The sequence below is a fragment of the Vitis vinifera genome, chromosome 8, assembly GCF_030704535.1.
Source record: "Vitis vinifera cultivar Pinot Noir 40024 chromosome 8, ASM3070453v1".
NCBI lineage: Eukaryota > Viridiplantae > Streptophyta > Magnoliopsida > Vitales > Vitaceae > Vitis > Vitis vinifera.
In genome coordinates, this window is record NC_081812.1 from 19,318,955 (window position 1) to 19,344,087 (window position 25,133).

Below are 25,133 nucleotides of genomic sequence, written 5' to 3' on the forward strand. Positions count from 1 at the left end.
TCAATTAAATGTGTTTATAGCTCAATTACTCTATTTTATTTTAAAAAAAATTGAAAATGAGTTAAATATGTGTTAAATAGTTGAAATATATAATTAGATTAATTAAAAGTATTATTAAATCCATTAATTTGTCTTAAATTTGCATTATACATATAGATTTAAAAACTATTTATTTATTTAATAGGTTATGTAGATCGATAGAAATTTGATTCAAGTCTAATTACATCTCAACTTAAATTCACAAAAAATATGTTGTGTTTGAATCATATTGACAAATTGTATCAAAATTTATCATCTCTAACTACAAGTCTAAGTGAATTAAGCTGAAGTAGTCTTGTAATAATCCCCCTTTGACGGAGGATTTTGGAATGGAAATTCTAAATGGGTTGTTGGAATAGACCTTGGGACCTACTTAGCTCAATCTAAAACTAATGTTTCATTCTCAGGACGTGACTTTTGAAATTCCATGCAATGGAAAATACTAATGAAATATCCCTAAAAGGGATTAGTCTGTCATAAGGCATCCCAAAAAAGAGTTAATCTGCCACCAAACATGTTGATAAGGGGTACCAAAGTGATTCACTACCTCCAGGTCAAACTAAGCATATGACCTACTCAGTGGTGCCACCCCAACAAACTGCATCGTCACTTTGACATTTAACATAAAAAGGCTACAAACAACCCATGATCGTGGGCATTTTTCATGCTTTAAAAAAAGAAAAAAGAGATAGAGCATCTACGCAATGGTAGAAGAGTGGAAGTAGAAAGTGAACATATATCAGCAAAACAATCCAATAGTTTGATAGTTGGTAGATCCCTTTTTCCTAACTCCTATTAAATTAATTACCACATGATACATTCTTCAAACCGATGTCAGGGCTTATGTAGAATTCATTCATACGCACAAGTTCACGTCTAGCCAACTGCAATGCTTTTATATTAAGTACTGTAATTGGATTTGAATCAAAAATTAAACTTGGAATTCCAAGCTTGGTCAAATGATTGATATCCAACAAAGGAAAATGGAGACACCTGCACTCCACTCAGATCTCAGGGTTAGCTTTATTTGGCCTTTAAATATTATGTTCCGTTACCCCAAACACCAATGGTCAAGCCAGGGGAAAAGGGCCATCTCCAGAAACTTCTTAATCTAAAGAAATAGTGCAGACCATGGACTTTTCCTCTCTAATCGATCACTCAACAACCTCCAAGAAAAGTGGTTTAAAAATTGATGGTAAACATGGTAGATATGTAGAAATTGGATGGTTATTGGTTGAGGCCAGCTAGAGAGAACCATGAAGACTTTGATTAGAACGCCAATCCCGCCTTCAATCTCTCACCTTCTGTTTTGTTGGGTTTCTGAGAAAAGAAGGATAAACAAAAGCTGAGGTTGTTTCCTTCGCTTTCTCCGACAGCATCACTGTACCCGTGAGGACGAATGCCGAGAAATGAGCTTGTCCCTTTGATGGGCCCCCACCATGTGGCCTCAAAGAATTGAGGGGAAAAATACTCCCACGACTTCTTTTATTTGAATTCATCTATATTCCAGAGTTTATTTGAAAAAGTTGACTCTTTCTTTACAGATTCTTTCTTCTTTCTATACCACTCTCACTCACTCCATGTTGGCATGTTACTAGTATTTGCATTCATACGTAAAGCTTTCTGCAACTAATACTGCTTCTTGGTTTAGAGAGGAGTGTATATAGAGATTAGAGTTTTTTCAACTGTGGTTGATAATCCAGTGTAAGGACGGTTTAGAGAGTTCCTGAGGGTATAACCCTGTATAGAATACAGATGAATTTTCTGTGTATGAGTAGAGTTTGGGTATTGTAACCTGCTGACCTTAGCTTGTAGAAATCTATAAGGAATGAGGGAAGAGATGATCATATCAGAAGAGGAGGGAGATGGACATTGACACTTAGCAGTGGGACTTAAAAGGGAAAGCGCCAAACTAGCTACAGAGAGTTTGATCTTCAAACTAAAGACAAGGCTCCAGACTACATGGATACTTGACAACGAAAGAGCCAGCTTTTATCTTGTTTTTTATTTTCGAAGTGAGCAACTGCACAGATGTCATGACCAATTGACCTATATATCAGCTACATAGTGTAGACCATATACCAAAAGCCCACAAGGAGAAAAAATTAAACAAACAAACAAACAAGGAGAAAATTTTTCTATCATTTGGCATAGTTACGTCTGTCATACTATTGCTGTCTATGAAAAAGGAAAAAAAAGAATGATATGACAGCGGTTTATTGATGTTAGCTTAGGGGTTCTATCTTTGTTCATTATTCTTGGGTTGGTGGAGCAACTTTGCTTTCCTATCACTCAAAGTTGAGAAATGAATGATAGGGTATCGAATTATTTACTTCTCTTTATGAAAAAGCTTTTAAAACATCATGTCCATGTCTAATTGAATATTAGTACATACTGGAGAAAGCTTTGATTCTTACATGCTAGCACGGACCATGTGCGACGTGTCCATGTAGGCGGTCCATACTCCATACCATAGCCTGAGGCACCACCAAATTAACAAGTTCACTTAAAACCTAAACATTCTGTCCGCTTAAATATTATTCCTTGAAGAAATCAAGCATTTCTTTTTGAAAAATAAAGTGCAACATCCATGGGTAAAAAAGAGAAAGTAAAAAAACAAAAGGAGATTCGTGATAATGTCTTGGTGGGTGCAACACCTACATGTCGGAAAAGTCAATTGTGTTGTGAAAATGTGGTTGATCCAATATTTAGTACCTATACAGAGTCAGAGACGTAGACTTCGTTGTCAAACCGCAGTTAAAAACCTGCATAGTCACTTGGGTAGATCCATAAAAACTAGGTTGGTGATACCAATTCTTGGTCGATCCGAATAAGGGCTGGGATTTGGGTGTTGGGAGGAAGAAGGGATGGGCTTCCTCATGTACACCCAAACTGCAAGTAGGGGTGGGTATAGGGTATATATGTAGTTAATTATATGGATGAAGAAAGAGAGAGATTGAGTGGGGTAATCAAAGGCCATGATTGAGATTCAAAAATGCAGGGACCCCAGTTGTAATAGGTAAAAAAGAAAAAGAGGAAAAAGAAAGAAACCCAGAAGGGATGAGGATACCTTTTTAGCTTTTACTCATTCCATTCCGTAGGAGTGGAGAACAGCAATCATTCAAGCAACCATCCTCCACCTTATTGTCACCTTCCTTTAATCATAACCACACCCACTGTTAAGTAAGACAGAAAACCATGAACATAAGTATAGAGAGAGAGAAGGGGGGAGAGATGGGGACGGGGTCTCTCTCCCTACGATTCAACTTTTCTTAAACCCCATATTTTTAAAACACTCTCCACCACCCTCTTCCCGCCCAACTCCTCCCACTTAACACATGGAGTTTTATGCGTTGCCTTTCTCCCTCTCCTTCCTCTCTCTTTCTTTCTCTCTCCTTCTCCTCCTCTCACCCTCTCTGTCTCTCTCTAACGATACCTTTGCACTCTCTCAGTTCCGCTCTCAGACCGACGTCCATGGCACTCTCATCTCCAACTGGACCGGCGCTGACGCCTGCTCTGGCGTGTGGCGTGGCGTCCGTTGTTTCGATGGTCGAGTCGCCGTTCTTTCTCTACCTTCTTTATCTCTCCGTGGCCCCATAGACGCCCTCTCCGGTCTCAACCAGCTACGAATTCTTGATCTTCAGGGCAACCGTCTAAACGGCACTGTTTTGCCCATCGCTAATTGCACCAATCTCAAACTTGTGTACCTCGCTGGAAACGACTTTTCCGGTGAAATTCCGCCAGATTTTTCCTCACTCAGGCGATTGCTCCGGCTGGACCTCTCCGACAACAATCTACGTGGACCCATTCCGGGGTCTCTCTCCAGCTTGCCTCGTCTACTCACTCTTCGACTGGAAAACAATGTCCTCTCCGGTCAAGTCCCGGATCTCTCGGCGTCTCTCCCGAATCTCAAAGAGTTGAATTTGTCTAATAATGGGTTTTACGGGCACTTACCCGAAGGTATGGCGAAGAAATTCGGTGACCGGAGCTTTCAGGGGAATGAAGGGCTATGCGGGTCGAGCCCTTTGCCCGCTTGTTCGTTCACGGAGGCTTCCCCGACGGCCGCTTCTGCCCAAACAGTTCCGTCAAACCCTAGCTCGTTGCCCTCTGCACCAATAATTGATGCGGAGAAGAAACGATCTCGAAAGGGGCTAAGCCCGGGAGCGATTGTGGCAATTGTGATAGCCAATTCAGTGCTATTGCTGGTAGTTGCTTCATTCGTTGTTGCATACTATTGTGGGAGGTATTCAAGGGAGGGCAGTTCGAATTCAAAGGCGGGTAGTGAGGGTGGGAGGAGAAGGAGAAGTGGGAGCAGCTCTGCTAGCGAGAAGAAGAAGGTGTATGCAAGCAATGGAGGTGGAGCAGACAGCGATGGGACCAACGCCACTGATCGAAGCAAGCTTGTGTTTTTTGATAGAAGGAAGCAGTTTGAGCTGGAGGATTTGCTGAGGGCGTCAGCTGAAATGCTCGGGAAAGGGAGCCTGGGGACAGTGTATAAGGCGGTGCTGGATGATGGGTGCACAGTAGCTGTGAAGAGGCTAAAGGATGCAAACCCATGCGCGAGGAAGGAGTTCGAGCAGTATATGGATGTGATTGGGAAGCTTAAGCACCCCAACATTGTGCGCTTCAGAGCCTACTATTATGCCAAGGAAGAAAAGCTCCTAGTGTATGATTATCTCCCCAATGGGAGCTTGCATTCTCTTCTTCATGGTTGGTATCTAGAACCACACGATCAATATTACGCTTTTTTTTTTTTAATTATTATTCTCTGATGTGGTGGGTTGGATAAGCATTTTTTGACACTTGATCTTGTTAATGCAATTAGGAAACCGAGGTCCAGGAAGAATTCCCTTGGACTGGACTACAAGGATTAGCTTGGTGTTAGGGGCTGCTCGAGGCCTTGCCCGAATTCATGAAGAGTACACAGCATCCAAAATACCTCATGGGAATGTCAAATCTTCCAATATACTGCTTGATAAAAATGGTGTGGCTTGCATTTCTGATTTTGGGTTGGCACTGCTTTTGAACCCAGTTCACGCCACTGCAAGACTGGGAGGATACCGTGCTCCGGAGCAGTTGGAAATCAAGAGGCTCTCTCAGAAGGCGGATGTGTACAGCTTTGGGGTGCTGTTGTTAGAAGTACTTACTGGGAGAGCTCCATCACAGTATCCTTCCCCAAGTCGTCCTCGTGTGGAAGAAGAGGAACAAGGGGTGGATTTGCCAAAGTGGGTTAGATCGGTTGTAAAGGATGAATGGACAGCAGAGGTGTTCGATCAAGAACTTTTGAGGTACAAGAACATCGAGGAAGAGCTGGTGGCAATGCTTCAGGTGGGGATGGCCTGTGTTGTGCCACAACCAGAAAAGAGGCCTACCATGTCGGAAGTGGCCAAGATGATCGAGGATATCAGGGTGGAGCAATCTCCTTTGGGAGAGGAGTATGACGAATCACGCAATTCACTTTCACCTTCACTGGCGACCACCGAAGATGGGTTAGCCGGCTACTGATCCTTGATTGGCTGATGCTGCTGAATGTACTACATGATTGCTCCATCACCTACCCCTCTCACTTGCATCCCCTCACTGCAAATTGTTGCTGTTCCTGGCCCTCTTCTTCAGGCTATGCTTTCTCCTGTGTTCCATTTTGCTTGTAATGTTTATAAGCTTTATGCTTCCTGGTTGTTGCAGGTGGCGAGATCCGATGATTTCACCAACTAGGCAACAATATAGTTTTATTTAGTCTTCTCCCATGTAATGTAATTTTTGACATTTGAATTAGTTATTAGTTGTTTCCCAAGAAAAAAAGGTCTAAATCTTCAAGGATGGATGGTAGCAACTTGATCGACTGATTGTCTCAGGAACTACAATCAACGACAAGCCGGTTCACATGTATCACTCCCCACAGTTTCAGCCGAACTTGCACTTGGCCACGCAGCAAACGTCTCTTCCTCATCCAAGGGTGCATCCATAAAAGCAAAAGGCATAAATAACATTCACCACCACTGAAGATAGCCATTATGCTATTAATCTAATCTTTATGTTCCTAATAAATAAGAGATTTGATCTGATTATTTTCACCTCACAATAAGATATGGAAGTCATAAATACTTTAAAATTACATTACCCTCGAATAACAATAGTTCCTCATTTCTCATTTCCCATATAATCAAACAGAAAATCTTTTAAGAGTAAAAAATAGTGAGATACAATCCCCCCAAATCTATGATATCAAAAGCCCTAGACATCACAGTGTTGCGTAGACAACGCAAAACACCAAATAGTCATTTTACAGGAATGTGCTTGACATAGAGAACCAATTATCACGTGCGGAGTACATCAATACCAGCTTTTTTCCAGCTCTAGCATCTTTTACCATTTCTTTTTATGTTTCAAAACACCATCCGCACGACAAAGAGATGCATTGGAGAAAAAAACATGAATTTCCACATACTTCTGTGTATCATTGTCCAGTTGCCACAACTTTCTATTGTATCTCATTTTCAAAACTACTGTCAGTACACCACTTTCAGTACACTCAGTCATCAACATATCTGCATCTAACTCTGTTCTCCAACTAATGATTCTCTGAAAATTAATGCAATTTACAATATGAAAATACAAGAGGAAACTCCATAACAGTGAAGTAGACCATCAATCAGGCAGTTACCTTTGTAAACAATCAGTTACTAGCATCGTGCATGTTAAGACTGTCATAGAAACTCAAATCCACCTTTCTCATGCATTTTAGAGGCTGAAAATCAGGGGAATCATTTACTGAAATTAGTTCAAACCCCAATGGTGAAGCACTCAGGTGTGGAATGTAGGCGGCCCTCCACCATTTACTTTAAGGGACTGCTGAACAGTAATATGGTAGGAGGTTCTGAAGTTGATGCATGAGAAAGTAGATGCTTCATGAATATTTAACTAATCCTTCCCGTTTGATCGATCAGTGTACCAACTTGGTCCCCACACAATGCTCTTGAAATGTTTCCGGGCTCAAGAAGGTTGAAAACCACAACTGCACATAGAAATATAATTAAATTGTTACAGGTCCCAAACAAACCAAAGAAAATTTAATGACATAATTCCATCCTTTCCCTCAAAGGGTTTGGCTACTCTCTGGCCTCCAGTTTAGACTGATGGCTAATCACATCAAAGCATGATATCCTATATACTTCCCTCCTTTCTCAACAACAGGGTGAATAGTTGAAACATTCATACTTCTATTGACCCTGATGTGAAGCACATAATTAGAAACAACTCTATTCATCTTGATGTGACACATAAATTAGCAGAATGAAATGGAATATGAGTACCAATAGGATAGAGCAAATATACCAACCAGGAATTCTGTTCTCTTCACAGAATGTCATGGCCATCATGTCCATGGAGGTAGCACCACTGGAAACCAACTCCCTGAAGGAAATGTGCTCAAATGTAACATTATTGTTTCTGGAGTTGCAGTCATAAACACCATCTACATTGGTACCTTTGAGAACTGCATCAGCATTAACTGCAGCAAAAGAGTGTTCCAGATAATGCAAAACTGAGAGAAATAGAAACAAAAAAGAGCACATATCTCAAAAGTGGGACACCCACATACGCACTCAGACTAGGTAAATTAAATAAAACTTGGCATTTTCAATCAATCAAAAAGGTTAATGTGAGCCCTGTGAATGGGGAAAGACCCTACTTTCTGAAGCTCGAAGAGCAGCAGCTGTATCAGTGGAAAAGAGTGGATTTCCAGTGCCAGCACCAATACCACCAAATATTACAACTCTTCCTTTTTCAAGGTGTCGGATTGCCCGTTGCCGACTGTATGGCTCAGCAACCTCCTGCATTGCAAATGCGGTTTGCACACGTGTCTGAACACCCATCTTCTCTAAGGCTGACTGGAGCAATATAGAATTCATGACAGTTGCCATCATACTGGTCAGAATTGCAAAATTTACCACTCGTTTAGTTCATGACCAACCACAAACTTTAAAAAATAAAATCAAAATTTATCTGGCAATATCACATACAGCAAACAGTGGAAGAAATAACCTCTGCAACAAGCTAATGTAAAAAACATGAAAACAATGGTGAATCTTATGTTAGGTGGGTTGATTATGGGCCCATATAAGTGTCCGGTGCAGGAGTGTTTACAAGTGGCTGATCCTTCAAATCTCAAATTTTAGAATAGGGGATTCAGGTGAAAAAGGGTTCTTGAATATAACATAATAGAAGGAAAAAAAATTCAATTAGAAGTGAAAAATACATACCCTTAAAGAAAACAAATGCTTTCTTCTCTTTCATCCCCATTTAAAAAGATAAAATCAAAATAGTCAACACTAAAGTAAAATAAGAGTATCTGACAAAGATCACACAACCATACCCTATGTTGCATGGGTTCAAATACAAGTGTTGGGTGCGAGTGTGTGCTAGGTGTTTGATCCTTTACATCTCAAATTTGAGGATAGGGAGACTCATTTGAAAAAATATACTAAATAGCACTTAGATATGAAATGATAAAGAAAAACATTAATTAGAAATCTATTAAAACCAAAATAAAGGGATCTGAAAAGGATCCAACACATAGTTTTAAAAGGGGCAAGGTGCACCGAAGGCACAAAAGTCTAACAGAGCTGCAACTCAAGGTGCGCACTTGAGTGAAGTAAAATATGGTCTAAGATGCATATTAATTTTAAGATTTCAAACATTGAAAAGAAACATTCAACAAAAAAGTAATTAAATCATATGAATTTTAATATACAATTAGAAATTTTATTTAAAAAGAAAATGTAAAGGAGACAAGGCGTGCCTCATCAAGAAGGTGCATATATTGACATGCGAGGCACTACAACTAGGGAGAGGTTGTGCCTTGAGCCTAGGTTCGCTTAAGTTTGCCTTTTAAAACCATGATCCCACACCCACAATCTTGTTATATCATGTTGATGCTAGTATATTGAGTAAAAGTTGAAAAGTCTCGGTATCACAACTCACACTCTTATCATGTAATCTTGACAAGTGCCACATTGCAAGTTGAAGCATTCATGCTTCACAATACATATGCAAGCATAGTTGTTAAAAACTTACCAAACAAAATACAAAACAACAAAACAGTATGACCAAATGATTCAATGATTTTTTATTTTTTTTTATTTTTATGTAAATCAATACATATCATTGATCCATATCTCATCTTAAGTGTATTTTCCGATGCAAATACAATGATGCATGATATGAAACGTAATAGAACAATGCATAAACCTTTAGTTATTTTTCATAATTTAAAATAAAAATTGAATTCCAAAAAAAAAATCTTAAAAGAATTATCATATTAAATGTTTAAAATGTACTTTAATCTTAGAATTGATCATAAAATAAGAAGAAAATGGTAAAGTAAGCTAACATGAAAAAGGTATGTACTTGCTATTGAACACACACATGAAATATTGATAGTTATATAAATTTATTCTCATAATGAATGTTGGTGAATCATCATTTGAATTTGAATGTTGACATTGAAAGTTAGAGTAAATAAAAACATTTACCAAATATATTTGAAATGAATGCTGGTGAATTATCATTTAAATGAATGTCTCATCCTTCTTGATCTTTTTAATTAATAAAAAAGATCAATTGGGTTTCTAGTAAAAAAATATGTATATACATATCATTTAAATATTTTGAATGTTAACATTGAAAATCATCAAGAATAAAATCTTTTACCTAATATATAAGTTTTTCCCCCTTTTTTTGTGAGGAGGTGTGGGAATTTTTTCAATGTCAAAGGAATGATGACAAATGACACATAAAGATGTGTGTATATATATATATATATAACAACAATACATATAAATATATGCTTAGCTATTGGGTTAAAAATTCAAAAAGCTTAGTTTTGTGGATTTCATGATGAGCCTATGCATTAAATTCATATTTTTAAATTGAAGATTTCAACACTCTAATTCACAATGTTTTCATACGGTATGACAGTTTAATTTTTTATATCATATTGCCTTTAATGGAATTGGTTACATCACTCTAAATTTCATGTCTTTGACATATATAGATTTCATATATGTATTGTCTCTTGAATTTTATCTTGTATTATAAATTTTTTCATAAAAAATAAATAAATAAATAAAATATGCATATGGTTTCTTTTTGTGTGTGTAAAATGTATGCATATTTTTTCCATTTATTTATTTTTATGGAAAAAAATTATAATGCATGAGATGATAAAATACAAGAGACAATACGATACACTGTACAATTTATGAGTTAACAACTATGTATGCAACATAATAAGCTATAGGTCATGTAAAAAAGTCCAACCTATCAAAAAAAGAAGTCATGTAAAAAAGTCTACTAATATAGAGACCTAACCTTTGAGGTTAAACAAGCATAAAAAAAGAAATAAAAGATTAACTTCTGACAATATTCTCTCTTTCTAGTGTCTCTTTACTCAACTTGATCACAAATAGATTCCCAAATAGCTTCAAAGAAGAGTTTCTTCCCTTCACTTAATTTATGTGCTTAAACATTGTCGATTTCTTTAACATTTTTTAGAGATAGCTCATAAAAGCCAACCTCGGTGTTTTTTTTTTTCTCTCTTTTTTCATAGGCAAATAGAGATATATCATCTACCACCTAGCAAAATAGACCATGTGCACTAGAAGGATACAAAGGAAACAATAATAAAAATGAAAATAGGAAACTATACGATAACCATATTCTACATAGGACATCAATAAAATCAAGCAAAGAGCAATTAACCATCCCCAATGGGGACTCTATACCACTCCCTAAGGGATTTGATGAATGCCTCTTTTAATCTCCAATCAATACTTCCACCTCATTGAAAATATTTGTTTTTTTTATCAGAACCTCATTGAAAATATGATAGTGAAGCTTTTTCAAAATTTACCAAAAAAGGGCAACAAGGAGTTAATTCACCACATCTTCCCAAGCCTTCCAACCAAACAAGAGACATTGTATTGATTCTAGAAGAACCCACTGAATTCTAGAAATAAAAATAACATGTCCTGCAACAATCAAGCTTTTTGTTTGCTGATTCTACATTAGCTCTACAAAGATTACCCTTATTCATGAGACCACCCCCTCCTCATTATTCGGTTTATTGTTAAAAACCCCACACATCTCTTTCAAGGAAAAAGAAAGATCCCTCAAGCACATTGAATGGTACAAATATGTAACTTGGAATCCTACCTTCTTCTACCACTCCACAAGAGAGCATTCTCTCATTCCCAATGAAATTCACAGCCTCCACTCCTAAAAAGGCCTTCTAAAACAGAGATTTCAATGGCCTTGATCTCTCTTAATCAGCCCAAATATCCACCATTCTTGCAAATTAGGCGATAGCAAGACTATAAAAACTAAAGAATGCTTCGTTCAAGGAACTCCTCCCAACCCACCATACCGCCTCCCCTCTCATCCCCCCTTTCTTTTCCCCTTTTCCACAATCTATCCTTCTCACTAGCAAATTTTGATCAAAGTATTTCTTTCCTTCTAGGTGACTCCCTACTGGGAATCTCTTTAGATTTTTCCAATTTCACACTCACCTTTTTAAGCAAGACAACCAACATAAACTATGTCAAATATTTAGGCTTCCTTGGGTGTCAGGGGTCTCCTTGGGATTCTTCTTCTTCTTCTTTGTCTAGGACAAGAGCTGGCAAATTTAGGCAAAGGGCAAGAGCAACCCTCACCAAAATCTGAGGGGATGGGCCAGCCTGAGTTGAATTTTCCCATTGATGCTCCTCTGCGAATGATGTTAAAGGACGGACAAACCATAGTTTTTCCACAAAACACAATTGGACTGCCTCCGAGTTCCAAGGCTGCCAATGCAGGGTCAAGGGACACCCATACATGGGATTCAACAATCCTTCTATCCTCAAGGGATGGTTCCAATGATATTTTGGAGGGAATGAGAATAAGGGATTTGCCTTAGAGTTCTCTCTTTGGGTTAACAAAAAAATTTGTGGTTTTGTATAAAAGTGGGTGTGTTAGTAGAAGGTTAAGAAAATGACATTCTAAGGATTCGTTCAAAAGCAAATGAGAGCATAGTTTTAAAAGGCGCAAGATGCACCTAAGGCACAAAAGTCCCTTATAGCTTAGGCGTACGGGGCAACACAAGGTGCGCACCTGAGTGAAGTAAAACTTGACCTATGATGCATATCAATTTTATAAAATATGATCTACAATCTAATCAAATTAATAAAAAAAAATTATGATTCCAAACATTTAAAAGAAACATTCAACAAAAAAATAATGAAATTATATAAATTTCAATATACAAATAAAAATTTCAAGAATAAAAGTGATTAAAAAGAAAAAGTAAAGTAGTGCCAAGGTGCACCTTTGTAACAAGACACGTGTCTTAGCAAGTAAGGCGCTATAACTAGGGAGTGGTCCCTAGTTATAATGCCTTGGGCCTAGGCACGCTTTAAGTGCACCTTTTAGAGCTATGGAGGTGAGGAAAGGTTCCAATAACTAGTTAGTTCAAGGAAGAAGCCAATGAGAATCTATTGAAGGAAGGAAAGGGAACTCAAAATGAAAAACAAGATGAGGAAGTTGTGGATTGTTGGTGCATTAGAGAGGTTAACTTATGAAGTTGAGAATTCTCTCTTAGAATGTGAGGGGGTTGCATGACCCAAATAAAAAGAAGGTGATCAAATCCACTATGAGTTCAAATAAACAAGATTTGAATTTTTTTTTTTTAATAACTAAATAAACCATATTTGCTTTGTTTGTAGGAAACCAAATTCAGTTCTATGACCCTTAAAATTGATAGAAGCGTGGGTGTGGGTTGGGGCTTGACATGGTCCTCTCTCAATGCTAAGGGATGTTATTGTCTTGGAATTCCAAAATTGTGGATCATGTAGACGTGGAGTCAAGGGCTTACTCTATATCTTGTTAGTTTAAAAATTGTGACGATGGTTTTGTTTGGAATTTTTTCATGGATTTATGGGCCTTTGTGAGGAAGGGAGAGAAAAGAGATGTGGAAAGAGTTGGGCTTCATTAGAGGTATATGGGAAGAGTCCCAATCCTAAGAAGTGATCTCGATGTCATTCGCTTCCTTTTTGAGAAGAGAAATTGCAAGCAAATTTCTTCATCCATGAAGTTTTTTTTTTTTTTAGTTCATTGATGAGCTTGAATTGGTGAATCCACCGTTATTTAGAAAGGCCTTTATATGGAGAGAAGGTTAGGATGGATGCTCCAAATTGTGCTTGAATTGGCTTTTGATTCTTGGTGATTGGGAGGCCTATTTTTCCTTAAGTGTCTCAACTTTTACTTCCTAGGCCTATGCCTAATCACTCACCTATCTTGCTCAATTGTGGGGGGGCTTAGTAAGGGCATGACATCGTTCAGATTTGAAAACATGTGGTTGAAAGCGGAGGGGTTTGGTGAGCTTGTCAAGGCTTGGTGGCAAAGCAAGGAATTTAGGGGCAACCCTAGCTTTGTGCTTGAGAAGAAGTTGCAAGCTTTGAAAGGCGACTTGAAAAAATGCAATAGAGAGGTATTTAGCAACATGTCAGTTCACAAAGAGCATTGGAGAAAATAAAATTTTGGGACAGCAAAGAAAGGAACGGCCCTTGGTATGAAGAGGACAAGTCTCATCATTTTATAGTAAAAGATGAATTTAGTCATTTAGCCATTAGGGAAGAAATTCCATGGAGACGTAAATCAAGGGTCTTACGACTTAAGGAAGGAAACAAAAACACAGAAATTTCTGTTCTAAACATAGAAGGATAAAACCTAGTTTAAAATAAAGAATCTGAAGAGCATATTAAAAAAATACCAATCACGTGCTTCACTCCAGAAATAACAAGTACCAGAAGTAAAAAAAGTTATGAAATTAAGAATGCGAAGAGCATGAGACATTACAAATTTAGTAATAACACATTACCCTATCTGATAGGCAGTAGGTCTATCTAGACCAGTTGCAGTTACCCACGTGTCTCCGCAAAAGAAATTTCTGCCTCCGACAACAATTGCAACCTAGGAGATGACAAAAGAGTTAAGCATATTACACTTCAAATTGAGGAGAGAGAATACCCTCCATGTTGCAGATGTCAATCATATGGAAATAGATACCTCTACACCAAGGCGGCAGGCCACCGCTACTTCTCTTGCAATCAACATGGCCACCTAAGAAGTAAAAAAAAAAAAAAAAAAAAAAAAAACCAAATCAGTCTACAGGCTTCCATCACGAACACATATCAAGATTAAGCAGTTCATTTGCTAGTGGCCAGTACACATGGTTATCACATTCAATTCTCTACAAGGTTAATGGAGTCCATATACCTTTGGGTCAATATTGTGAGGGCCAGTGCCAGCAAGAGCAGCACCGCTAATTTTGAAGACTACTCTCCGCCATCTAGGATTTGAAATCGATTTGGACTTCACATTATTTATCTGACCAACAGGACTGGGAGTAGCCATTGCAAATCTACCAAACAAATATCATATATTTGATCAGAAGATTTCAACACCGCTGCCAGTGGTTCATGAAAATCAACTGAACAGATATGCATGACAAGTTATACTGACTAAATTGACACCATATGAACTTCAAACAAAATAACAAAATTGAAGTTGAAATATCAAGGGGAAAAAACATATAGCATCAACCCAGTGTAAATAGAGGCGTCAGATATGAGATATTTCCATATCTCAGATGATTCCTCATTAAGAATCCTAAAGCTACCCAGAGATCACAAAATGTTCACATAACAGCATGTATAAAATTAAATCTTCAAGGAGAATTGAACATGCACCTGTATACATACCTCTTAGATTGCCGAAGCATATTACCTGAAGCGACAATACTCTTATCTTCATCAGAAACCGCTTTCACTGGCAAAGAATTCCCAACAATCTCCTCCATCTTCTTAAACCAAGGCCAGTGACTAGCGGAAACGCCCCCATTACTCATCCGATGCCTCTCCAACTTATACCTTTTCTTCAAATTATCCACCTTGTTCTTGCACTGCTCCACGCTCTTCGATTGCTTATCGCATCGCTCACTCACTATCGCCGCCACCTCCTCCCAGTCTCTACCCCGAAGATTTCCCCGATTCAGCTGAGTGAACTTCTCCATGTACGCCTCAAGGAGACATCCGATAGCCGTATCGCTCCACTCCTCCCGATCCTTCCTATACTCGTTTCTGTATTCTCCACCGCCGGCCGCCGTGGAGGTGGTGGACACAGCTCCACCGCCGGGAATTTTCTGTTTTCTGTAACAACACGCGGTTCCTCCATCACTGAGCTCCTCCCGATCCTTTCGCTTTTCATTCCTTACACTGCCCCTTGCTTTGTTCGGATCCGAATCCTCTTCAAACGGAGTCGGATCCTCCTCAGAAAAAGGGTTGACGTCGGGAAACGCCGCCGGACACTTGGTATCGCCCTGGGTACAGAACGCGGCGTCAGTATATCCATCGGTATCGTCTTCTTCCTCTCCGACGCCGGAGGCGATCTTCTCAGGACTACCACCAGCGGCGACGGCAGAATGATTGAGGATGGGTTGTGGAGGAGGGGGCGGTGGCGCGTGGATTTGAATAGGCTTAGGAGAAAACCGGGCAGAAGCAAATGGCTGATGGTGGTGGTGGGGGTGGTGGAGGTGGTGGTGATGAGGTAGGTGGTGGTGGTGGTGGTGGCTAGGGTTTGTCTGGGTGGTGTCGTCACCGAGGAGAGAGAAGTCGTCGTCGCACGACGCCATAGGAGGACGTTAGGGTTAGGGTTTTGGGAACGACGACGTTAGTGAAGGAGGATGCGACGTTGATGGAATTAGGATCAGGTGTTTTAACGGTGGGTGTGTGCCGTGAGTTGGTCTGGGTTATACCGTGACGGCTTCTCACGGCACCGTTAAGTAGGCATGGTGGTGGGGTGTCACATGGGTGGGACCCATACCAACACATCTTCGTTTGCTTTGGACAGTAATTGACGCTGTTGCGTTAGTGGTTGGTTTTGGGTCTTGGGCATTGCTCATCGGGCGCTTGTGGGCTTCTCCCCTTTATTTAGTACCCTTAAGGCTATAGCCGCCTATAGCTCACCCCGCACATACATTGACCAGGCTGCCCTCCCCTACACCCTTAACACTCTCCAAGCCCGTACTTTTGCTTCAGGGTTCCTTTCGTAAACTCACTACTTTCTCTTTCTGTTTCAAAATCATAAAATAAATAAACTTATTTAAAATAATGATAATACGTCAACATCTTTCTCATTTATGAACATGCGACATCTTATTCTAATATAATTAATTTTAAAAAAAAAATTATGTAAGAGTGGCTCAGCCACCGGTGCATGTGGGAAATAAATAATAATAATAATAAAGATGACCTTGTTTCATTTTTAATATCCCAATCAGCAAGTACTTGTTTACCAAAGAGACATGTAGATGGGGCATGATTCTCGTGAATAATGATGGGTGTGCATGCCATGTGGGGTTGTTGGATATCTTGGGTAGAATGGCACGTGACATACCAACAGTAATATGAATTGGGTGGAGGGGGCTGTGTTTGTACTGGCAAACAAGTCAGGCTAGATTTTTTTGGGCTACAAAGTTCCCAACCCCATGCACCAAACCAGTGGGCCGACTGCAAACCCACGGACGTAGTAAAACGGTAAAGAATAGCCCATAGAAATTGACTTGAGATGTGAGGGCAAAGAGTAGATGGTGGCCTTTCTTGGTGCGCAAGAAGCACTATCACCGAACACGTGTAGTTTTCTTTTTTAAATTATTATAATAAAAGAGGCAGGTACCTCTTTTATATGAGATAGACCATAGCTTTCAATTTGTCGCGATAAATTTGAGGAATTGGAAGAGAAAAAGAAATTTTGTAAAAACAAAGGAGATTGGGTTTGAGATATTTTGAAAGTGAATAAGAGAATTTGACAAGCAATAGAACAAGGTTTATAGGACAAAAAAACAGCGTGCAGGACTGAAAGAAAAGCAGAGAAGAAGCGCATATCCGGAGGATAAATATTCAAAATTGAAACCCTTCGCTCAATTCACGCTGCTTCCGATCGAAGCACTTTATCTCTCTAAACCTCTATCTGCGTCTCCGCTGTTCCCTTCCATTCTTAGCCGTTGAAGATGCATGCCAATCACCTCCTTCTCGAGGAGCCCATCCGTATGGCTTCCATCCTCGAGCCATCGAAGGCCGTAAGTGTTTGTGGTTTTATATTGTTTCGTATTGGCGATTTTTCATCATCTGCAACGGCGATGGACCGATCTGCGTTGAATATTATTCGTCCTGCTTTTTGAATAGCATTTGAAATCTGTGTTGTGGAATCGCTTCGGACTTTTGACGCCAAAGTTGTCTTAATTAGATTCGCTTTTGTGATTATGCAGAGTTTCTTTCCCGCAATGACAAAGATCGTGGGTACCCTTGGGCCCAAGTCTCGATCCGTGGAGGTTATCTCCGGTTGCCTCAAAGTTGGGATGTCTGGTACGGTTCTTTGTTTATATCTGATCCTAAACTTGTTTTTGCATTAAATTGTTGAGTTTTTTCTTTCCTTTTTTTAATAATGTTCAGACTAGGGTTTGGTTTGGTTTTGCTTCCAACTATGGAGGTATTGAGGTTTTACTACGAATTGTTTTGTAGTTGCTCGCTTTGATTTTTCATGGGGAGACCCCGATTATCACCAAGAGACTTTAGAGAATTTGAAGGCGGCTGTGAAGAGTACTAAGAAGCTGTGTGCTGTATGTGATTGGGTTTTATCTTCTTTTTTTTTCTTTCATTAAATGTGCTTTAATAAGAGATTTTGTTCATTGGCATGCAATTTTTTGTGTGGTCTAGATTTTTGGAATGTGTTTCACTTTTCGCACCTTGTCTATCCAACATAAATATTTTTTATGATTAATGATTCTAACCATGGCTTTGGCTTTCAGTACAGAAAAAAATGGAGGAGGGAAAAGAAAAAGGAAATTTCAAAACCATTTTTTGTGGCTCTTTTGGTTTCTGAAGAAACAAAAGATTTTAACTCAACTTGGTTTTCTAAAAGATATCAGTTGAGTTTGCTGAAAATCAAACAATGGAATATGATAGGGTTAAGATTTACTTTCTTTTTTCATCTTGGTTTTCTTGGTAACCAGATAGAGGTCTAGTGAAACATGGGGTTTTGGACTATTGTATGTTTATTTTCACTTTAATTTTAAACAAGGAATGGATAACCAAATTTATAATTTTATTCTTCTGTTTTCAGGTTATGCTAGACACGGTAGGAGCTGAATTGCAGGTTGTTAATAAATGTGAGAAGTCTATTTCACTTCTGGCTGATGGTTTTGTTGTTCTGACACCCTATCAAGATCAAGAAGCCTCCTCGGAGCTATTGCCAATCAATTTTAATGGCTTGGCGAAGGTTTAACGAAACTCATCACTCGCATCACATTATATTGTTTTCATTCATTCCATTGTTTGTTTGTAAATTATTTGGCTATTGTACAAAATAATATTTATCCCTATTTATTGATACTTGGGCCTATTTGTGATAAGCTCTTGTTTTTGTCTTTAGCATCCAGTTGAAGCCTAAGTCATAATTTTTAAAAAGGGATATTGATATCATAAAAATATCTTTAAACATGAAATAACTTCCTAAGTCATAATTTTTAAAAAGGGATGTTGAATTAGAACTTCTATGAAAGTACCATTTTCTTGGCTTCCATTTTAAGTCCTTTCCTCCGTTTTTTATTTTTTTATTTTATTAAATGGTAAGTCACAAACTTTTTCAATAAAATTAGTCAAATGGGCACAAAAGATTTTATTGATTTGTTTATGGTTTCTTAGAAGTCAATCCAATTTGGTCCTTAATAAATTTGATGGTATGCAATGATTAGGAAAGTTGTATGTGAGTGGATGTAAAATTGTTCATTCCACTTGAAAATTTGAACTTCTAAAGTAATCAACAATTTGGCATGAAGGGTTAAAATTGTTAACTCATAAAATCTAGAGCTTGGTTTGGAGTTGGAAAATGTCTGTATGTGGTATTTTTTGTTTTGTAGTTCCTAACGTCAGGTGTCTTCTGTGGAACTCCCTATAATTATTGAAAACATATTTTATCACCATGCATTTTGCTAATCTGTCATGCTCTTATTGTGGGGATTGGAAATCAATCCTCAGGTTCTAGATTCTACTTATAAATAAGCGCCCTTGTTTGCTATAAGTTGTGTAGTTGCCTTGTTTGGAGTCATGGCTCTGGAATTGTATTTTAGATTCCACAGCATGTGCAGAGGTGTAAACATGGGTAAAAAGGATTGATTATCCATTCTGTCTTGTAACTGCATCAAAATACAAGTTTTTACTGGACAATCCCATATGAAATGCTCTAAAATTTACAAAACAACACTGGAAGAATGATGCTAGTGAGGTTTCATAACATTCTTTGCTGCCCTGAAATTGTCCTCTTATCTTTTGTTCCTGAAACCCCGAACTGATCATAGATTGGATAAATTTTTTTGGAAACATTTCAGGCTCATAATCTAATAGTCTTGCTTCATGGTTATGCACTTATGCTCTTTTTTAATGGTTTCCTCACTTAACCAGTCCTTCAATTTGGTTTTGCAGGCAGTAAAGAAGGGAGACACCATTTTTGTTGGTCAATACCTATTTACAGGAAGTGAAACTACTTCTGTTTGGTTGGAGGTAAGAAAAAGACCATAGGTCTAGTTTTTTTCATTTTTTTTTCCTGGTTTTTCTTTTCTTTTTTGTTTTTTCTTTTCCCCTTTTCCTCTCTTTGTAAATTTGTACTTTTCTTCTTTGGAATGAGAGGGCTTAAAATGTTGTGCTTGCAGCTGAGATGGCTTGATTAAATAGAAATTATAAATAGACCTGGTTACTAAAAGTTTTGTATTAATATTCTACCCTACTAGGAGTTTTTTATTAATCTTTTACCTTGTGAACAAAACTTTATAAGAAATCTGGGAATTGAATAATGATTGATGGTATGACCATTATTTTTAACTGGTGTTGGACAGGTATCTGAAGTGAAAGGAGATGATGTAGTTTGTATGATTAAAAATTCTGCAACTTTGGCTGGGTCGTTATTCACTTTGCATGTTTCTCAAATTCATATTGATCTGCCTACTCTATCTGATAAAGATAAGGAGGTTAGTACCATCTCATTTTATGATGCTATTTTTTTCCTCCTTTGTATCATTTCCGTTCCCTGCTTTATGCAGAGAAAAAAAATATTATCATATAAATAAAAGAAGAAAAGCAACTTAAAAACAACACTTTGTATGTAATTTATCTGATGTGACTTAGCTGTATGGCTTTTGCTCACTGCCACTGGTTATCATACAGGTTGGTAGTCCTATTGAAGCTTCATTTGTTTTTCTTGTTTTGGTGCTGTACTTTGATACAGTAACTTTATGGGCACTCTCATTTGAAGGGTAGAGATGGAGCACAAGAACTAATTAATGGAGTGTAAATGATGCCTTTATGTTGTCAGTCACTCAAATTGTTTATAAAATATAAAAGAAAAAACCACAGGTTAGATCCACCCAGACTCTTAATGATGGCAGCACATCTATCAACTTTACATCACTCATGAACCCAAAATTGGGACCCTTTTAAAAGTTATATGTATGTTGGTGAAGTAAGAATTAATTCATGGTTATGATAATGAAATGAAATTCCTTATTCTATCAAATATATTTGAATCTATTTCAGCTGAACAATGGATGTTGTTAACTGCATACACCTCCATCCCCACTCCCATATGGGGCCCACCCCCCTCCCCCACTCACGCACGTCACACAATAATATTTTTCTTTCTGCTGTGGCTTTCTTATCAGCTATCTTTATCAATTATGATTTCAGGTTATAAGTACATGGGGTGTTAAAAACAAAATTGACTTCCTTTCACTGTCATATACCAGGCATGCAGAGGATGTTCGCCATGTAAGAATTGTTTTCTATTTTGTTTTTTTAATAGGAAGCATTTTTCATAATTCATCGCTTTCTATCAGGCTATAATTATCTCTTTTCTTATTTTTCGCACTCTTCCATTATTTGCTTCGAAATAGGTTGATCAAATAACTTGACTGAAAGGCTTCCTTTTTATGTAACACAGGCCCGTGACCATCTATCTAAGTTGGGTGACCTCCATCAGACTCAAATTTTTGCAAAGATTGAAAATGTGGAGGTGATCCACATATATCATTAGCTCAAATGAGATTGACGAAGCTTATCAAACGCAATCCAGTTCTTCTAGCAGTGCTATGAGGATTTTAATATAATACATTTTTCCTCATCTTTTTTAGGGTTTAAACCATTTTGATGAGATCCTGCAAGAGGCTGATGGTATAATCCTTTCACGTGGAAACTTGGGAATAGATCTTCCACCTGAGAAGGTCAGTTTTTTTAACTTCCAATAAAGCAAGCTTCTAAAATGTGTTGGGTTTTGCAGGACCAATTGGGTGCTTACAGAAGATGACACTTGTACATGCAAAAAGTTTTTAGAAATAGAAAATCATTTTTATTCCTTCAATTTTCTGTGTGGGAAGTGAAATTGTTGATTACTTTTTAAGTTAAAGAACACAAATGGAGCCACTGAATAATTTACTACAAAGGGTTAAACTTGATTTTTACTATAATTACTTGCATGTTCAAATTGTGCTTCATGACCAAATAAATTCATGTGGTGTAGTGTAGATAGTTGGAAGTTGACTGGTAATGATGAATTTCATTTACTGGCTTTTATTATGTGATACAGCAATACCTTCTGGTAATCGTCCACTGTGAATTTTGCAGGTTTTCTTATTTCAAAAGGCTGCTGTTTACAAGTGTAATATGGCTGGGAAGCCTGCAGTTATTACTCGTGTTGTGGACAGTATGACTGACAACCTTAGACCCACTCGTGCTGAAGCCACTGATGTTGCAAATGCTGTATTGGATGGTATGTCACTTATCTGCAAACTACTGGTTGGGATTCTTTTAATTTCACTGGTTCCCCTTTCAAGTTTCCTGATTGTAGAGAATATATTGTTACTAATTATGGGATTCTCTTGGCTTGATTGTAGAGAATATATGTTGTTTTTTAAATCTCCTTTTCTCTGTTTTGATTTCAATACATCTTTGATATGGAAGCTCCCTGACCTTTCTTCCCTAATAATGAAATGGGTGCAGGAAGTGATGCCATTCTTCTTGGGGCTGAGACTTTGCGAGGATTGTATCCTGTTGAGACTATTTCCATCGTTGGTAAAATATGTGCCGAGGTATGTCTTTTCCTTGCTATCGTATGGATGAGCATTTTTTACTAAGCAACTTTGCTTTCAATTGTAATGATGTTTTTTTAAATAAAAAAGAAAAAAAGAAAGGGAAAAAAGGCCTTATTTTCAATTGCAAGCTACAAAACTTATACGTTGTAGAATTTCAAGAATTGTGAACTTTTTGTCATCTTAACATGTTAAATCTTTAAGTATTGTGTAGGAACTGCGAACATCTGATATATCTACTGTAGCTTTCTCCTGCTTGGGCATGGATGTCTTTTTTTTAATGGTTCAGTTAGAATGCCCAAATGGGCCATCTTTAAATCCACTAGCACAAAGTGCATTCAGTGTTCCACAATATGTTAGAATGCTTCACTTAATTATCAGCCCCATTTTAAGTGAGAATTAAAATTTCAGGATTGTTTTAACTTGTTATTGCACATACACAAAATAGGATTTTTTTTTTTTTTAACAGGATAATGTTTTCAGCATTGAATCATAAGCAGCCTTTTCCGGGCCTACCACTTGAATGGATATCTTAGATACCCAGGAACTTGAAATATAGCGATGACAAAATATGCCCTGCTGCAGTTCTATATTTTCCATATAATTTCACTTTTTCTCAAGGAATATTATAACTGAGCTCTTACTAAGGGTGGGGATCTTCCTTTCAAAATGACTTGCAGGCAGAGAAGGTTTTCAATCAAGATCTCTACTTCAAGAAAACTGTCAAATATGTTGGAGAGCCAATGACCCACTTGGAATCCATTGCTTCCTCTGCGGTATTTTCTTTTAGTGTTTCCACTGAAATATTATTTTCTTTATTGATTATGTTGTTAGATTGATTTGTCCTAATTGCATTTTCTTCATATTGATATTGTATATTTAAATCTGAGTTTCTCATTGCCTATCATTCACTTATTATCTAGGTACGGGCAGCAATTAAGGTCAAGGCATCTGTTATTATTTGCTTCACTTCATCTGGAAGGGCTGCAAGGTATAGATGGATGTTTGAATACGGATGTGCATGTACTGGATATCCAAGAAAGCTCGATGATTTGTTTCTAGTCCATTTTCTTTCAGTGTGCAAGCTTAGTCTTGGAGGATCCATTTATTAATTAATATTCTCTTAATAAAAAATGCAACTTCCTCATATTCACTCTTCTGTAATGGCTTCTAACTAGATTACATGCATATGCAGATTGATTGCTAAATATAGGCCAACAATGCCAGTTCTTTCAGTTGTCATCCCTCGACTCAAGACAAACCAACTAAAGTGGAGTTTCAGTGGTGCCTTTGAGGTATGCACCTGACTTTAGTTTGTTTATAAGCTTGTTTACTGCATTTCTTTTTTTTTTCTTTTTTTTTTGTCAGGAATTTACCAGGTGTGGAAATTGAATAAATTTTCCCTTATCCTATTAGTCCTTTTTCCTTGTTGAGAGAAATGCTCTTTCAATTTTCAACCAGTTGAGATCTAATGAGGTCTCATTTCTTACAAACAATGGATTACCATTGGATATGCTAAGCTTTCAACAGTTACTTGGTCATGGACAAAGTTAAACCTTTATCTTTTCTTTATTTTGCCCTATCATGAGCATTCTTTTGTAAAAGGTTCTCATGTACAATGAAAATCAAAATATTGTACTTGGTATTTGTTAATATGATGTACAACTAATCAATGAGATGCTATCCATTCTAACAGTATTTACAAACTAATCCTAGAGATTCATTCCTTGCTTTCAAACAACCAACATTAGTGTTCACAAACTAATTTTACAGATGGATTCCTTTATTTCGCCTCAAACCACTAGCATCTCACAAACTAACAGTATTTAGTCTGTTTTTGCATTTAAAATAAATTTGTGCCGAAGTCACTTTCTCTAATTAATTTCCATAAAGTTGCAACCTATTGAAAAAAGCATTGTGCTTGGCTGTTCACATTTTTTTTTCTTATTAAATTATAGGCTTACCTTGATTTGATATTCAAGCTGATTGATCTGTTGTATCTTTTTTTCTTTTCTGAAATGAATGGTTAGGCAAGGCAATCGCTTATAGTCAGAGGACTTTTCCCCATGCTTGCTGATCCCAGGCATCCTGTAAGTTTATATTCTATGTGACATTTTTGTTGATCCCCTTCTTTAAGATAGTATATTGGTTTGTTGATAGGTTAGCTCTATTACAACAGTTTTTTGGGGGGAAATTGTGATATCAATAATGATAAATGTTAATATTTTTGACCAACTGAAATTTCTCTAGTGTTGTTATATTCCCATATGTGATGCTCACCAACTTTGATTTTGGCAGGCCGAGTCTACAAGTGCAACAAATGAGTCAGTTCTGAAGGTTGCACTTGATCATGGGAAGGCCTCAGGAGTTATAAAGTCACATGACCGAGTTGTTGTTTGCCAGAAGGTTGGGGATGCATCTGTGGTCAAGATTATAGAGCTTGAAGATTAGAATTGCATAGTAAAACATTTTTGGTTTTTCTTTCTTTTTTGGCTCCAAATTTTTTGGAAATGGTGATGAACTTTGTTAATATCACCCTAAGTTATAAGAGGTTTTGGAGATGAGCATATGATTTTATTTAGTAAGAATATATGCTGGGGCAATTTGTGTTGTTTAGCCAAAACTAAAGTCATGGAAACTTGTACATGACATGTCTGGTCAAAGCATTGAAGTCATCTGCAGGTTCATGCCCTTGAAATGGGCTCTTCATGGTATTGAGCCAATAAAACCTTCAACTTTTGTTGAATCTTTGGACTTGCTCATGAAATGGGCTTCATCCGTCATGGTACTGTTTTCTGAGTTACTGGTTTCCAGTGCTTCAAAATTGTAATGCTCCTGTTTGGAATTTTATCTAGAAATTACTTACATA

The 25,133-nt window shown here is 37.7% G+C and overlaps 3 protein-coding genes across 8 annotated transcripts; 2 read left to right on the forward strand and 1 right to left on the reverse strand.

Annotated features, from left to right (window-relative positions):
- The first annotated feature begins 3,198 nt into the window (after positions 1-3,198).
- Positions 3,199-5,733, forward strand: LOC100266483 (leucine-rich repeat receptor-like protein kinase PXC1). Its single transcript, XM_002283821.4, has 2 exons — positions 3,199-4,749; positions 4,865-5,733. The coding sequence occupies exons 1-2, from the start codon at positions 3,378-3,380 to the stop codon at positions 5,542-5,544; spliced, it is 2,052 nt and encodes a 683-aa protein (XP_002283857.1). The 5' UTR covers positions 3,199-3,377; the 3' UTR covers positions 5,545-5,733.
- Positions 5,734-6,128: 395 nt separating this feature from the next.
- LOC100264768 (uncharacterized) lies at positions 6,129-16,313 on the reverse strand. Of its 6 annotated transcripts, none has more exons than XR_009466453.1 (8): positions 14,835-16,313; positions 14,350-14,494; positions 14,140-14,193; positions 13,952-14,043; positions 7,730-7,965; positions 7,379-7,549; positions 6,704-7,054; positions 6,129-6,621 (listed from the first exon to the last, which is right to left on the reverse strand). XR_009466453.1 is itself a non-coding variant. In XM_002277790.4 (7 exons), the coding sequence occupies exons 1-7, from the start codon at positions 15,761-15,763 to the stop codon at positions 6,957-6,959; spliced, it is 1,725 nt and encodes a 574-aa protein (XP_002277826.1). In that variant the 5' UTR covers positions 15,764-16,313; the 3' UTR covers positions 6,129-6,956. The 6 variants fall into 6 exon arrangements, 3 of the variants coding, with proteins under 3 accessions (XP_002277826.1, XP_059595180.1, XP_059595179.1); XR_009466455.1 differs by having other exon boundaries at positions 6,704-7,268; XR_009466454.1 differs by having other exon boundaries at positions 7,375-7,549.
- A 509-nt stretch (positions 16,314-16,822) lies between these two features.
- LOC100261276 (pyruvate kinase 1, cytosolic) lies at positions 16,823-25,133 on the forward strand. The gene is made up of 16 exons (XM_002283875.5): positions 16,823-17,209; positions 17,399-17,495; positions 17,652-17,749; positions 18,253-18,408; positions 19,611-19,688; positions 20,021-20,152; positions 20,868-20,948; positions 21,121-21,192; positions 21,311-21,400; positions 21,801-21,945; positions 22,176-22,264; positions 22,945-23,040; positions 23,188-23,255; positions 23,460-23,559; positions 24,295-24,354; positions 24,563-25,133. Exons 1-16 carry the CDS (start codon positions 17,141-17,143, stop codon positions 24,713-24,715), a joined length of 1,584 nt encoding a protein of 527 aa, XP_002283911.1. The 5' UTR covers positions 16,823-17,140; the 3' UTR covers positions 24,716-25,133.